Genomic DNA, 17,346 nt, shown 5'->3' on the forward strand with positions numbered 1-17,346 from the left:
TCTTTTTCTGTTGTTAAGTTCTGGTCATCATAAAGCAATAGTTACCCAGGCCCTCCCGAAAGATTTATGACTTTGAGAAGGAAAAATCTTAAAAATGAACTGATGCTTGCTTACTTCTCATGGAAAGGGACAATGGTGACTTCTGTTGTTACATAATGTAGATTTTTAGGGAAACATTTGGATTTGGTGGAAGGAGAAGATTGGTTGTTTCCATGAAAATGTGCATATATTGCCCCAAACCCCCATCTTGCTTTTTGCCTTTATCAGAAAGATTCTATTCAAGGTTCTCACATTTAAAAATTTTGTCCAGGGGCGCCTGGGTGGCGCAGTCGGTTAAGCGTCCGACTTCAGCCAGGTCACGATCTCGCGGTCCGTGAGTTCGAGCCCCGTGTCAGGCTCTGGGCTGATGGCTCAGAGCCTGGAGCCTGTTTCCGATTCTGTGTCTCCCTCTCTCTCTGCCCCTCCCCCGTTCATGCTCTGTCTCTCTCTATCCCAAAAATAAATAAACGTTGAAAAAAAAAATTTATAAAAATTTTGTCCAGTTTCCTTTTGGAATGTACTGCTGCAAACAGTTAACCGTCGTGTTTCATGACCTCCACGAGGATGGTCCATGTGGAGACAGGACTGATCATCACTGTCCTGTGTTCACAGCATCTAATACAGTTTATCAAAATGCTAATAAGCACTTGGTATCTCAAAAGGAACGGAAGTTTGTGGGCTTTACCCCACATCACAATGGCCTCTCTGCTATATAACACAACACAGTCATCCTTACTCTTGACATAAAATTATATAATGCCACCCTTCGAAAAAGTTTGGTTTCAGTGCTTCTGATACATGGTTGCAGGGTACTAGTAAATGGGATGGCAGTGTTGGCCTAGAAGCAGTTTGCCAATCGGTGTGAAATCTAACTTGTCTTTCAAATACCTATCTGCTCCATGTTGAAGCCTTTCCAAAGGAAAACTCTGAGTCATATCTCTTATTAAGCTGCCTTGGGCCACCAGTCTGGGTTTGATCATGAACCTTGTATTCTCAGACATTTTCTTCATTTCCTTTGCAGAGAGAAGATGCATCAGTCCGCCATGTACGAATTGTGCCAGGGGATGCACCAAATCAGCCTTCAGTTTGTTCGACTGCAGCTTACCTTTGAAGAATACACCATAATGAAAGTGTTGCTGCTTCTAAGCACAAGTAAGCTGATGTCCACTTGGGCCCTTTTTCTACATTATTCAATAATCTTACCTTTAGGAGATTAACCTGTTTACAGTGTCAAGTAGTAGGTATAAAAAATTTTCTGAGGAGGTGGGAGAGGGGCTTTGGTCTTTAGTGAATGAACTAAGTTACATGGAGAGTATGAAGCTTTGGGTAAAGAAGGAGCATATTCCTTCATCCACCTAACTACTAAATATATATTAAGTGTCTGTTATATATGCATGGGAGGATTAGGCAGATCAGGAACTACAGGAGTGAATGAGGTGCAGTTTCTGCCCTCAGAGTTTTACTATAAGATAGATTCAAAGATAATTTTAATACACTGCAGAAAGGGATACTCCAATCATTATAGAAGATAAAAGAATGTCGTGATGGCTCAAAAAAGGGAGAAGCATGTTTTGTTCTGGGGACCAAGGAGCGAGTCACGGTGAAGCTGAATCTTGGAGAATCCTTGGCAAGGATAATGAATTGGATATGAGGTCTGAGATGGCATTCCCATGAGGGGATGATGTGAGGGATTGTGGAAACGTGGGAAAGCATATCCAGGCAATAGAACTTAGTTTTGGAAAAGTTGTTTTGCCAATTAAGTTCTAAATTTCTATCTTATTTCTGTATTAATTTAATTAATTTTTCAAGGGGTATCAGGCTATATTTGGTTGGAGAGGAGTGGGGAATAAGGTTGGGGTGTAGGTTGGACCAGAATATTCAATGCCTGTGGAAGCCACCTGACCTTATTGGGTGGGCGGAGGAGTGCAACACCACAGGCTTTGAGCAGTGGGATAACGTGGCTTAAGCTGTGTTTTGTGTTTTTATGAAGATGTATCTGGCGCTAGACTAGATTAAAGGGCAAAGTTAAGGGGAGGCCGAGAAGCAAAGAGAATTTAGCCAGCTTAGAAGAACAGAGACCTGCTGTGAGCTGTTGAAATAATGACCTAAATGATGATGGTATGATGGACAGGAGTAAATGGATTCAAGAAACACTGCAGAACTGGCAGCTGACTAGAAGAGGAAATAAAAAGGATATGGATCAGAAGTGACACAGGTTTTGAGCATGGAGAAATGATTAAGACGGCAGTCATACCATTAAGAGGAACATGTTTATGTTGGGACTCAGAGAAGATTTGCTGGAGTTTTATAAACTGAGTTCTGTTTCAAATGGGTTAATTTTCAGATGTATCCTAATAGGCCAAAAGATAAGGAGAATTGGGGACTGGAACTCAGAAGACAGATTTGGGGATCGAGATATGAATGTGGAATTATCCTCATAGAAAATTGTCATCTAAAGTAAAATGGGGAGTGGGGTTGCTGGGGCACAGAAAGAAGAGGAATGATCCAGTTGACTTACATGAAAGGAAGATGGCAGGACCAAAAAGACAGAGATGGGACTGTCAGAGAAGCAGAGAAACTGGGATCCAAGTACTGGTTTCCAAAAGGGGCATGACTAAGAGCAAAGCTTCCCCAAGAGAAAACTTGAGAGCTCAGAGAGAAGCCTACTAGAGTTGACCATTAGACATCGAGCAGCTGCCAGATGGCCAAGGACTTGCAGATTGATGGGAAGCTTTTCTAGGCTTCTGGAACCAAGTAAGAGAGAAGAGAGGTTGATGACATAAGGTGCCAGAGAGACAACACAGGACAGGATTAGCCTTGGCAAAGATGTTGAGTACTTCTTCCTTGGGCAACGACACAGACATTTTCAAACTGAGGGGATAAAACTTGAGTAAGTTTACATCAGATGAGAGCGATGGCAGGAGACAGTATGGAGAAGAAATGTCTAAGCCAAGTGCTGTGGCCGCTGGGGAAACAGAAATGTTCTGGATGCCAGGGCGAATGACATGGACTTCAAGGGATGAGAGATTGTTGAGTGACCACCTGGAAGCAGAAAAGAGAATCCAGTGCCTGCCCAGCACCACTCCCCGCCACCTTGGTCCATGAATCAGGGACATGGGAGAAGGGGCAGTTTTGAGTAGAGTCATTTGGGAGGAAGTGGCATCACTAGCCAAGCACAGAAGGGGTAAGACGAGGTGTTATTTCCAGCAAAGAGGGACTGGATCTGAGGAGGAGTTAGCCTGAATCAAGTAGTGACGAGCAGGAAGAGGGGATGCCACGGTGACTGTGGATAAGCGTCTGCTTCCCTATGGTTAGCACCTTGCAGTTGTTGAAGTGTTCGTGTATTATCTAGTTTAATGCTTCACACAACCCTCTGAGATTGATGGCCCCATTCTAAAGTTAACAAAAAGGAGGCACACAAGTGTTTTTGTTCAGTATCCTCTGTGAGTTAGAACTCAAACCCATGGCTTTGGACTTCACATCCAGTGTTGTTCATGCTGGCCCCCAGAGCAGGGAGCAAAGGGTGCAAAGGCAGGCTGGTGGCATAGGGGCGTGGCAGGAAGAGTGGATCGGTTAGTGGGCCAGACTCAGGCTCCCAGGAAGGGGGCAAAACAGCAGCCTGGTAGGGAGGTGGGACCAGCACTTCACAGCTGTGTTTTGTTTGGCCTGCACAGGAATTTAGGTTGCTTTTGGCCTTTTGTCTTGTTTTATTTTCATTGAATTTGATCGCCCAGGGCAGGGCATGCTCTCTCCTGTTTGCCGCAGGCCTTACCATTCCTCACTAATTACACTCAGGCAGTCTCCTGTAGGGTTGTGTTTGCAACCCTCCTCTGCAGGGTCAGTAGAACCAGGCTCTTTCTCCCCGCTCTGTCCTTCCTCGAGATTTCTGATGTTCCTGATTTATCCTTTTGGAATATAACTGGAATCTATAAGTTCGGTGACTGTGATTTTATTCCCCTTTCCAAGCAAGGTCATTAACCATTACTGGCTTGAAAAATGTTTTAGATTGATATAGATGTAGATATAGATATAGACATAAATATATAGATATAGATCAAATGGGTGATAGAATTTAAATATTTTTTTCTAAAAAATGCTCATGATACCAATTCTTTACAAATCCTGACTACTCAATCTTAATTGGTGTCTTATCCTTTTATACCATTTAATCAGTCAGCCTTTAATCAATTCTGATACCATTTGAACCTACCCAAATTAATTTATTAGCTTCCAACTAGCTCAATACTTTCAATTCTAGGTTTTGTAGATGCTGGAAAAGCAAAATAAAAAGGCAAGAAAACATAAGTAAAGAATTGTATGAATCATAGAGCTGCAGGCTTTAGTAAGCTTATTTTGCTAATGTATGACAGAATGTGTGAAAATTGTTCTTCTTATTTAGGATGTTAAATTGTACACCTAATGTCCAGTGTATCAAGAATGTCTTTACCAATGACATTGAGAGAATCTTGTGTTCTTAATGCTTATGGAGGAAAACAGACGACCCTCTATCCCAATTGTCTCTTTGCTCTTCTCCAGCCCATAGATTTTGGATGATTTCCAGCAGCCCTGCTGTATTTAATAAGTAAATTCAGAAAATCTGGGCCGACCTCCAAAATTTGAGGTTTTGCTTAAGTTCTCCTTATTTGTGGGTTTGCTTCAACTCCTAAAAAATCTGGCTGGGAAATTGGTACAATATATTTCAGTTACAGATAATATATAAGTAATATTTGACATAAGTTGTTTATAATCTTGAGAATTTCCGATACAGGACTATCCATATGAAGGTCTTGGTGGATTTTAGTGGATATACCAAATAGTAGTGAAATATAGTAGTGAAATTTATTCACTCCATTCTAATTTTAGGTAGTTTTTTAATGTATAGGATGTTATCCATAAATATTTATACTGAAAAGCAAAAGGTTTACTCCATAATATTTTATAACTTAATAAATGATAACCTGTGGGTGGGCACTGTTTGCAAAGTATTTGCAGACATTCAGTGTCTTTCAGAAAGTTTTAAGTTAACATTAAAAGTTTGGTAGAAAGTAGATCTAAAGTTTGACTATTAACATCCTGGTTATTACCATCCTTCATATTTTTTATACTTTTAAAACAAGGCTTTATTTTTAAAGAAAACAAACTATTTGTTATATAATGGATGGCATTTAACTTTTGACATGAATGTCAAATATTTGAAACCACAGCCACTCTTGTGGCAGTCTCGGGAATTTGTGCAATTACTATTAGGGATTTATTTTTTCCCCACAAAAATAGACTTAGATAAACCACAAACCAAAGCCTCAACAATTAAACTCGAGAAGACTGTTAACATAATATGTGAATTTAATTTGCAAGATAATCCATATTTTTGTACGGGACAGCCAGGGTTTAATTTGGAAGCAGCAGTATTTCAGATTTCCAGGGTCCTCATAATACTCAAAAATGTACTTAGCTGTTCTAAAGGGCTGATGACCCAATTGAATTATTATTTATCCCAGTTATGATAAATTAACAAACATGCTGTATAATTAAGAAGTGAAAATAAGAGCAGTTTCAAACTCAGAACATTAATTTCACAAGATGAATTTTCTTTAGATCTTCATCTCCTAAAAATAAAGTCCTAAGTGATTTCATTTTTCAAAGTTAAAGCATGCATATCACTATTGGCTATAGTAGAAAGAAAGCAAACACGAAAGTAGATTTTCAAAGGGAGTACTTTAGTTTACACTCTGCCCTACGTACACCTCCTTCCAGGCACAGGAGCGCCTTTCCTCTGTAAAGTGCTTTCACGTGTGTCCTGGGACAAAGCATCTCCCTTCAGCAGGTCACAGAAACACTTGATATGTTTCCAAGCCCTGAATCCCAAATAAAAGTAAACACCAGCCACCACACAAAAGAAAATGTGATGCTTCATTTTCCACATCATCACAGATAAGGTGAACGTGGTTTATTCTCCGAAAAGTTTTCGATTCTGCCTTGCACGCAGAGCCACCGCTGTGTTACTCCTTTGCACACGCAAACCAGTGCACAGCACCACCACCAGGTTGTCTGGAAGGCCACGCGACCATGCCCAACTGCTCATAGGATCCTGGTACAAAGAAGATAGAAAGCACTTCTCAGCATGCCTGGCCTCCCCCTTGGTAGATGGCCAGTATCCCCAAGTGTCTTTGATATTTGAATATGGATATGGAGATGTTGCTTTCTAATTCTAGCCCCGGCTTAGACTGTTGGTGGCTCTTCCAGTTGTCCTGGAAAATCAAAGTGTATTTTCTTACCTATGAAGTACTTGCAAGTTAGGATTCATAAGAAACTTTGATGACAGGGCACAAGGCAGTGTAGCATTGTGATGAGGCAGGCTTTGGAAATTGACCTAGGTTTCTGTTCCTTCTCAGCCATTTATTTATTGTGTTTCTTGGGCAGGATTAAACCTCCAGTCTTCAATTCCCTCATCTGTAAAATGAGAATAATGGTTATGTCATAAAATTGATGTCAAGATCAAGTTAATATATGCAAGGTGTATATTAATATACATCCAATAAATAGCAGTTACTATTCTTTCATATATGGATGTGAACAAGAATTCACCAATAGATAACTGCCATATTTATTTATAAGTGCAATTAATTACGATTCAGTATCAATCTAAAAGTATGAGCCTAAAAACCCCAAAATATTCTACACCATTGTTAGAGCTGTTTCCCATCCTGGGAATTTACATGTCTGTATTCTTAAACACAGTTCCAAAGGATGGCCTCAAAAGCCAGGCTGCATTTGAAGAAATGAGGACAAATTACATCAAAGAACTGAGGAAGATGGTAACTAAGTGTCCCAACAACTCTGGGCAGAGCTGGCAAAGGTTCTACCAGTTGACCAAGCTTTTGGACTCCATGCATGACGTAAGTAGAGCCTCTTGGTGCCTGTTAAATGAAGGATCAACAATCACACACACTGTTGACCAAACAGTGGAGAGGGGAGAAAGAGTTCTCAGGGCTTTGGGAAGAATAGAGGTAAATTATCCAGTGGGAGGCAGCAAGAGGTGAGAACTGATTAGAAAGGAAATTTCCTTCAGATAACCTTTGAAACAAACCTCATTTAAAGTAAACGGTGTGGCTCTTTTCCATTCTGAGCAGGGTAAGAGTACTATGGACCATAATGGCAAAACCTCTGTGTCCTGAGCCAGGGAAAGCCCTCAGATTTGCTACAGGTGTCAGATCAAGTTTCACATTTCTGCTTACAATTTAGGAAATGTTTGGTTAATAAAAATGTTTGCTTTAACATTGCACAAATAGCGTCCATCTTCTACAACTGTTAATCTAATAACCCAATCTTCCCAAAACATTATTAGTGGTCTAGGGCCAACTGGGATCATCTCAATCTTTGCCAAATTTTGAATCCTATATTCATTCCTCACGGGAGTCACCTTTCTTGTCTTACGTAAATATAGAAAGTAAATTCTGAGCTTGTTTCTAAATCAATCAATTATAGATGTAGTCGAGGTGTTTGTTAGCAGTTTCTACAAAATATCGATTTGGATAACTTGCTTTGTTATGTCACTTGAAATATGCTTCTTGTTTCACTTTGTGAGCAGTTTTCTCTAGTTCTGGCTCAAAAAAAAAAGTTGTACACAGTCATGCTGATTTAGTTTTTGATATTTGTGAGGTTTTCATACTTTCTTCTGGAAAAGTTATTACCCAAGTTCAGCCCATATGATTTGTATAAGAATTCAAATATTTCTCCGTTGTTCAGAAAAATGTTGCCAGGCCCCATGGCTGGTATTATAACAATACTACTATTGAAATAATGAGTCATCCTTTAAAATTTTGTTTATGCCAGTGGAATGTGGTGTCTCTGTGGTTTGATTGATAAAGAATGTCATTTTCCGGTGTTTTACACCAAAGACTCCATACATATCACATTGATTTTGCTTTCTCTCAACTTTTCATGTGATGGGTCACATTCCCACAAGGTAAATTCAGTGATAATTTTGCTAATTGTCAGTGGCCTAAAGAGCATGGCCTAATGGAAAATCTTAGGACGAGAAAATGATGGCAAACACAGCTCTAGAGAACACAACTCACATGGGGCACAGAGAAAAACAGTGCCTGGAGGGCAGGTCATCTGCACAAGAACCAGTAGTACATTTACTTTCTTCTGTCAGTTTTGTTGAAAGTCCTTTCTAGTGCACTCCGAATGGGTTTTTGTGGTTCCTTCTTGATGAATTCTCATATGTGTTCAAACGTATGGACAGGCACAAGTGCAATATCAAGATTGGTATGTAATGTGTCATCATTGCAACGTATGATAATAGCTGATACATTTTGAAGCAATTTGCGTGTAAGGAGACTGACGACCAAAGTTAAAACTTGCTTATCCACAGCCTTTCAGAGTCTGTGTGCCTTAAGCAAAGTGGCCTTGTGGAAACACTTAGAGTCCACCCCAGTGGTCAGTGTGTCCAACTGTCCTCTGCCAGCTTGGTTTTCTCAGTGCCATGCTTGGCACAAGATCGGAACTCAGTGACTGCTTGACCCAAATGGCTATATCATAAATGATGATATTCTGCAAAATTCCCTGAGGGAAAAAGCGTCCTTTTAGTATTTTTTTTAATCAAGGTATAATTGATATGCAGTAAAGTGAACATTTTTTTAAATGTTTATTTTTGAGAGGCAGACACAGAATCTGAAGCAGGCTCCAGGCTCTGAGCTGTCAGCACAGAACCCAACGTGGGGCTCAGACTTACAAACCGCGAGATCATGACCTGAGCCAAAGTCGGACACATAACTGACCGAGCCACCCTAGGCGCCCCTAAACTGAACATTCTTAAAGCGTGCCTTTGGGAAATGTGACACAGTATACACCCATGAAATTGTCATCACCATCAAGATAACAAACATATTTATTACCCGAAAAATTTCCTTGTGCCCCTTTTTTAACCTTTACTTCCACCTCCTGCTCCCCAGTTGCTTTCTTTTTTTTTCAAAAATTTTTTTTTTTTTTCAACGTTTATTTATTTTTGGGACAGAGAGAGACAGAGCATGAACGGGGGAGGGGCAGAGAGAGAGGGAGACACAGAATCGGAAACAGGCTCCAGGCTCCGAGCCATCAGCCCAGAGCCTGACGCGGGGCTCGAATTCATGGATCGTGAGATCGTGACCTGGCTGAAGTCGGACGCCCAACCGACTGCGCCACCCAGGCGCCCCTCCCCAGTTGCTTTCTGTATTGCTTTCTGGCAAGTTGGACTTCTATATTCCCAAGTCTCACATACATGGAATCATGCAGTATGTACTGTGCTTTTTTTTCTTTTTGTCTGCCTTTCTTCACTTAGCATAATTATTTTGAGATTCATCCATGCTAATGCACGTATCACTAGGTCATCCCACCATACAGATATTGCACAGTTTGCTAGTCCGGTCGCCTGTTGATGGACATTAGGTTGTTTCCAGATTAGGGACTGTAACATAGAAAGCTGCACTGAAATTTGTGTACAAGTCTTGTATGGACATTGCTTTCTTTTTCTTGGGTGAAGAGCTAGCTAGTAGTAGAATGCCTGGGTCATATGGTATGTGTGTTTTCATTTTTTATGAGACTGACAAACTGTCTTCCAAAGTGCTTGTCCAGTTGTACATCCGCTTAAGACGTGTGAGTGCAGACTACTCCACTTCCTTGCTGGCAGTTACGGCTAGTCTTTCTAATTTTAACCATTCTAATAGCTACGTGGTGGTATCTCACTGTGGTTTTAATTTGCATCTCCCTCATGATTAGTGATCTTTTCGTGTGCTTATTTGCCATCTTTATGTCATCTTCTGTGAGTTGTCTATTCAGCTGTTTCACTCATTCTTAAAAGTTGGATTGCTTTCTGATTGTTGAGTTTTAAAAGTTCTAGATACGGGTCCTTTATCAGATTTATGATTTGCAAGTATTTCCTCCCAGTCTGTGGCTTATCTTCGTTTTCTTAACAATGTCTCTTGAAGAGCAGTTTCCCATTTTTTTTTATAGAGTCCAAGTGATTGTTTCTTTCTTTCATGAATCTTGTTTTTAGAAGTCTTGGCCCAGGCCAGTGTCACAAAGCTTTTCTCCTGTTGTCTTCTAGAGATCACTCTCCTTCATTGACAGATATGGAGTGTCTTAAAAACCATTTTTTTAATGTATTTCTCAGAGCATTTTTTTTTTCTTGTGGAAGGGTGAATCCAATCCTCCTTATCCCACCATAGCTGGAAGCAGAACTTTCTTTGGGGAATCACTGCTGTCATTTTAATTCTGAAACCCTCGTTTTAAATTATCAAAAATATCTGCTCTTAGAAGTAGCCCAACAGAAGCATCTTGAACGCTCTATTTATATTCCTGTTCTAGACAGAACATTGAAAAATGCATTGTAAGTCTAGAGGGACCTTTCTAACATTCACGCTTACTCAGACTTGAGACTGCCTACAGCTTTTTCATTAGAGTAAATTAGTGAATCAACATTTGTGGAATTTTCTTCCAGGGAACAAAGAGCTACACAATGACTGGCTCTGTGCTCAAGCCTAGTTTTGGTCACCTTGTGGAAAAAGAGCATTTGTTCCTGAGGTTCGCACAAATAAGAACCCTATGAATCAAATCAAAGTTCTGCTTAAATAGCGTGCATAGCATGCCACCCCTCAGGACACATGTCCATAGATCTCAGGACATGTGGATTTCTCCCACATGGTGCACACGTGTGTTGGCAGAATGGTGCCAAGGTGAGTGAAAGGAACATTCTCTGAAAAAATAGGTTGGCAGCTATTTGAATCGGTCAGCAACTTTAATGAATCATAATCCTCCTGAACATCAGTCTTTCCCCAAAGAATGTTTCAAAGAAAGCAGCTGTGGGCAGGCGGCTAGGAATAGATGTATTTTTGCATTGTAAATGTTTGGGTGGTATTTGTAAAGCATACAGATTTCTTATTCTTCTAAAGAGAATTGATCATTAATAGTCATTCTCTAGCTATTGCTAAGACTGGTGACTAATTTTCTATGTGAAAGAAGCACATTTCTGATAAATTTATTGGTAACTTCTGTTCATTCATAGAGGTCAAGGATTATATTATGATCTTTGTGTAGAACTGTTAGTAAATGTTAAATGATATTAATAGTACTTTTTAGAGGCCTTTTTCTATTAGTTTCAAGGTCATACTGTTGTGATAACTTTATTTCAACATATATACTAGAAAAAAAGGGGCCTGGTGCCCAGCAATATTGACAGGGCTACAGGGGATACAAAATAAATACATGACACCAACCCAACCCTCAGATAGCTTAGATTCTAGGCAGGTGGCTGGAGCACAATATGCATGCAGCAGAAAGTAATCAGGCACCAGAACTGGCCATCTGGGCAGTAGAACCTTGGAGAGCACATGAGTTGCATTCTTTCCTGTGCCAGTGAGTCCCCACCCTGTTCTGGAACCGCAGGTGCAAGTGTGAATAGAATACCTGTCCTTAGGAATCCCATTTGTTTGATGGGGGAAGACGTTCCACTTACTCAACAAATGTTTTCATATCTGAAAGTGCAAGGCAGCGTACTCAGGGGAAGAAACCCAAAGCCTGACCTCCAGGAGCTTGTAGTCTGCCCAGGGCACCCAGACGGCACTACACAGGCATTGTGTTTGGGAGCTCCGATGAGGTGAGCGTGCCATTAGTTGTGGATGTGGACTCACTGCAGTTTATTCTGAGTTGATAATAAGTCTAATTGAAAAGTTACAGGAGTCAGCTGTGCCACACAGGCGTCCTGGAAGGCTTGTGGGGGTGGGGGGGGTGGGGGGGGAGATTTCAGAGAATCTTTATTTCATAAGAGACAGAGACCCAGAGAGTGATTTTGCAGGGTCCATAGGTAGCCAATGCACCTGAGCCCTCTTGACTCACTGTCTAGTACTTTTCACACCACCGTCATGGTGAAGGAAAGCTTCAAGCTCAGAGCAGCTGCTCAGTTTTAGGCCGGTCTGCATCTTTGCAGATCAGAAAACTAGCAACGAGGGGCGCCTGGGTGGCGCAGTCGGTTAAGCGTCCGACTTCAGCCAGGTCACGATCTCGCGGTCCGTGAGTTCGAGCCCCGTGTCAGGCTCTGGGCTGATGGCTCAGAGCCTGGAGCCTGTTTCCGATTCTGTGTCTCCCTCTCTCTCTGCCCCTCCCCCGTTCATGCTCTGTCTCTCTCTGTCCCAAAAATAAAATAAACGTTGAAAAAAAAATTAAAAAAAAGAAAACTAGCAACGAGGAACATTAAAAACAGCTGCACCGCGCTCCAGCTCTCCAGACTCGTTTGGATCTTCCCTGGCATCTTGTGGAATGCGTTGTTTTCGTGAGGCACGCGGTTGCATCTTGAAGGCAGTGAAACCTGGCGCTGTATTAAAGTGGCACGCATGTTTAGCAGTTCCCAAAACATAATGTTGGGTCTGCCTCAGTGTAAGCTGAGCAGACTTAAGTGTGGAGGCTTTTGTCTCTGCGGACGATCGTTAAATCCAGGTAAGAACCTGGGCAGGCACTGGCATATCACTTAGAGGCTGTTCTCTGTGTGACAAAAGGAAACACTCTGAGGGCCATGTTGCTGAATAATTGCCTTCTGTGGTTCCAGAGAGAATGCTCAACAACTGAAGTGGCTTTTCTCTCGGAGCCAAGGTTTTCCTTCTGCGAGGTGGGGGGACGAGGGGGGGTGAGGAGCAGAACATCTGGTGATACAGTAAATGCTACACGTGCACACTGGGGAGACTTCATGCTCTACATGAAGAGGGCGTTAAGTTTCAGTGACACAGTCACCAACAAAAGAGATATTGCTGCAAGCAGTCGAGACTATTAGCAAATTATTTTGAGATTCTCATTGCTCATTTAATTAGTGGGTGCTTTTGCATCCGGGCTGTGGTAGTGGTAATTTCCATCATGATTACACTATAGGTGGTTTTGAGATCGACGCAAACCTATTTTCAGCATTTCTTACCGCACGCTGAAGAATGCCAGCCACAAGTTTGGCTCGGTCCACCATTTGGGCAGCCCACTTTCTTTCACATTTGATTCTGGTTTACATCTTCCCAATCAGCTTCTCCTCGGGAAGTGTTCTGAGACCAAAATAGGAGCCCACCACAGAAATGGAACCCCTGGGGATGGCCTGTGGTGCGGCACCACCATTTCACTGAGTAAACTTGGGCACTTATATTTTCCACCCTCAGTTTCTTCAACTATAAAACAGGAATAGTATCCACCTTATAGGGAATTTTTAGGACTGAATGCAATAATACAGGTATTGCATAAGGCATTTGCCACATAGCAAGCACCAAACATTCATTCACCCCTTTGCATCCCCTTTTCCCATACTTTGTTAGAATTTCCTCAAAAGCATGTCTCTGTACCACCAAAATCCTTCCATCAGGCAGTTTTAATTTACTTGTTACTTTTTTTTTTGTTTATTTTTGAGAGAGCAGAGGAGGGGCATAGAGAGGGAGACAGAGTATCCGAAGCAGACTCTGTGCTGACAGCAGAGAGCCCAATGCGGGGCTCAAACCCACGAACCATGAGATCACGACCTGGGCGGAAGTCGGTCCCTTAACTGACTGAGCCACCCAGGCTCCCCTTAATTTACTTTTAAATACAGAAACACCCAAACCTTTGAGACATAGCATGTACCTTCAAGGAAATGACAGTCTAAAAGTTGGCCAGATCAAGCAGGGAAATAGGCAGTAAAGATCATTCCACAGAATAGGGCAGGAAGCACAAAAGTTATCTGGTAGTGAGTTAATAGAATTAAGTCAGTCCTAAAGCATTTCCACGGTACTTCAGGTCCTGGTGCACACATCAGCTACACATTTACCGGGGGAGATTGGTATTGTTACAAACGTGTTGGGGTGTGTTTGAACCACTTTCTGATTCGCTAAAAGGATTAAAGGTATTTGATGATGGAATGATTGCTGTGAGGTGACCATGAGGATGATTGATCCTGGCGAACCATAAACCCTTGCCTCAGGTGTTAACCAGAATACTGCTAACAATGAAAAAAGGCTGACCATGCTGCTGCAGCACGAGGAGAGAAATTTCCCTCTCTTCCTGTTGCTCAGGTGACAAGGAAATGACACTATTTGATTCTCTATTTTTTTTTAATGGTTATTTATTTTGAGAGAGAAAGATCACAGGGTGGGACAGAGAGAGGGGGAGAAAAAGATCCCAAGCAGGCTTCTGGCTGTCAGCACAGAGCCTGACATGGGGCTTGAACTCACGAACCATGAGATCATGACCAGAGCTGAAATCAAGAGTCAGACAATTAACCAACTGAGCCACTCAGGCGCTCCTGATTCTCTATTTGTACAGTACTGGCAATAGCACACCTGGGTGTGTGCACGTGTATGTGTGTAAGAGAGTTCAAATTCAAAGCCACAGTTCTATTTCACTGAGCAAAACTTAATTATTTAATATAATTGTTAGCAGTGTTACACTGCCTTCTCCTTTGACAAGACCATGACTAAGAAAGTTTCTAAATAAAGGAAGAATTGTTTATTCCAGAGTCAGAGAAGGGAGCAAAGCCTTGTGCACCAGTGGAGGGAGGATACAAATTATGCAAAGACCCTCCCCTTTTGAAAAAGAAGTCTTCATAAGTAAAGGTTTCAAATTAAATGAATAATTGACATGGCAAATCTTACTCTTTGTCTAGTTGGTGAAACCAGTGGAACAGTTATTAATGGTTTACAACATCTGTTTCTGCACCTCTATATAGCATGTAAGGACTGTCATTTGCCTTTACAAATTTTTAATTTAAATTTAATTTAAAGAGTATAGCATGATTCAGAATGCTTTGTCCTGGGTGAGTTGTGCCAGTGAGTGCTTATTTTAAATATTCATTTAGAACATGTTTTATGTTCGTAGAGTTGAAAAAAAATCCAACGGATATAAGAAATAAGAATGGGGGGAAATGGAAAAAGATAGGTCAGAATATTCTAGTATTTCAATGTTGTGGATAAATAGGAATTTGACTTTGGGTGTGGTATAGAAAGGTCTGGGCGGTTCAAGGTTTGGCCATGAAGCCCAGATAGAAGATATAACTCCCCACAGATATGAAGGATGTCTTTACCTGTTCCTTTTTTGTTCACACATGAATTAAGGGCAGCGTCAGTGGTCATGACTGTGACTCTCCAAGCTCCCCTAGGGTTTCTGATCAGTTCATATTGTGAGAGGCAAAAGAATAGCTGAATTACTGTCTTCCTAAACCTGTTGGAAAGAGGATTTCAATAACCAGGACACTGCATAAGAAAAGATATCTTTCGATGTCTCATTGTTTTAGACCCTGTGGAATGAGACATCCCTATGTCAGTTACACTTCCTGTTTATCATCTCCACAGAGGTATGCAAAGGAAGTGCTGCTTAGGGGCTCTGCTTCAGGGACCCGAGGTCCCAGTAGAATAGGCACATGTACAGCGGCCTCCACCAGGCCAGGTACCGTACTGGTACGGAGGATACAACAGCAGCAAAGGAGCCTTGGTCCTTGACCTCAGAGTGCAGTATGATGGGGAGTATAACAATCAAACTGGGGATTAAAATCCAGCATGACAGGTGCTCAATATGGGCTGTAAGGCCCATAGTTGGAGTATCTGGAAGAGGAAGAGGCACAGTGGAGAAGGCCCAAGGCATGAGGTGAGGGAAGTGATTGCTGAGCTGAGCCCCAAAGGCAAAGTAGGAGTTTGCCAGACAGATGGAAGGAAGCTGCTCGTAGCCAAAGGAGTTAATATCCCAAGAGAGAGACAGCATGGTGATTTTGAGACATGGAGAATTTCATTGTATCCAAGAGCATTGGGGAAGAACTGAGAGAAATGAGGATGGAGACAATGCAAGAAACTGTGAATCACCTCAAGGGAGCTATTGAGGGATTTTGAGCACATCTGTGGAGAATCTAGACCTGCCCCTTTGCAGTGCAATGACCATTAGTCACATGCGACTGTTTACATGGAAGTTAATTAAAATTAAGTAAAATTTTAAGCTGAGTTCCTCAGTTGCACCAGCGACATTTCAGATGCTCAGTGGCCACATGTAGTTAGTTGCCACCATTTGGGGCAACGTAGGAAGTCTGACAACTATCCATTATTGGACAGTGCTGATCTAGAGAATCTATTAATGGAGGGCAAGAGAAACAAAGGGCCAGTTGGGGTGCTGGTGCAGTGATCCGGGGAAGGGATGGGGGACTGAGTCAGAGCTAGGGAAAAGGGACTGAGGAGATATTCATGTGGTGGAATGGACACGGAGATTGAGAAAAGAAGATGCCCCTTGGGAATTGGACATAGGTGGCTGGATGGGGTGGAACCAGAACTGACCAGGGGCCTGAGCAGGAGGAGCTTTGGGAGGGGATATGATAAGCAGGTTTTGGGTGTACTGATTTGAGGTGCCCTTATTAGCATATCCAGGGAGAAATGTCAGGTAGACTTTGGGCTCCATACAGAAGGAGATGAGGCGTGACAGTGCTGATACAGACTGGGGAGGTGGCAGCACATGGCAGTCATGAAGCCTGAGGGCAGATGGCACTGCCCAGGCATTGGTGTGGAGAACACAGGGCCTGGCACCAAACCCAGAGGGAGAAATGGCCAGTGGATCCCAAGAAGGAAGTTTACTGAGAGGCTACAAAGGAGCTGCTGCTGAGCTAAAAAAAAAAAAGGAGGCAAAAAGAGGTACAAAGGGGACAAACCAGAAAACAATGTATCTCCCACTGTGCAAATGAGGGGTCAGAAGCTGCAGAAAGGTCAGTCAGCAAACAGTCTGAAAACTTCAATAGCCAGAGCAACGAGGAGATTATTGTGAAAAACTACTGATTGATTCAACTTGTGTTAATGTTCTGTAGTTTCTAGTAACCAGTCAGAATCCACAAAGCAAACTGGGAAAATATTTTTGTAAAAAGAAGAAAATTCAAGGTATTTTCCAGTAAAGCTCCTTAGAAAAAATTGCTGTTATAAATAGGAAGTATGAATCTTTCTGTCATGTGAGAACATGTGTGTAAATGAGTATATGTGGATGAAGGAACCTGCAGTTTTTGTGTTTGAGTACAGCAAAGAAATCACAATGGCTTTGCAAACTCTATCTTTGTGAGTAACCCCAAAACAAACTATTACAGACCTCAATCCAGCCATATAGGAGTTAATTGTGCATTAGTGAAAGCTTTACTAGATAGTATATACATATACATGTATTCTGTACACTAAATATACATAGACATACTGCACAGTATATGGATCTAGACAGAGACAGAGATGGAAGGCGGGCATTGAAGGCAGCCATGGTGCTTCAAGGCTGATTTTGCATTTCAAGTCGATTTTATCAGTGATACTGCTCTTGAGT

The 17,346-nt window shown here is 41.8% G+C and overlaps 1 protein-coding gene across 4 annotated transcripts in view; it reads left to right on the forward strand.

Annotated features, from left to right (window-relative positions):
- The window catches only part of NR3C2 (nuclear receptor subfamily 3 group C member 2), a 357,183-nt gene that overhangs the window by 312,551 nt on the left and 27,286 nt on the right, over positions 1-17,346 (forward strand). For all 4 annotated transcript variants that reach the window (XM_086704130.1, XM_086704131.1, XM_086704129.1 and 1 more), the window contains exons 7-8: positions 1,061-1,191; positions 6,778-6,935. In XM_086704130.1, coding sequence (XP_086560256.1) covers positions 1,061-1,191; positions 6,778-6,935 — 289 coding nt within the window. The remainder of the gene's footprint in view (positions 1-1,060; positions 1,192-6,777; positions 6,936-17,346) is intronic.

Source organism: Puma concolor, chromosome B1 (assembly GCF_028749965.1).
Source record: "Puma concolor isolate L17-30 chromosome B1, mPumCon1.1.hap2, whole genome shotgun sequence".
NCBI lineage: Eukaryota > Metazoa > Chordata > Mammalia > Carnivora > Felidae > Puma > Puma concolor.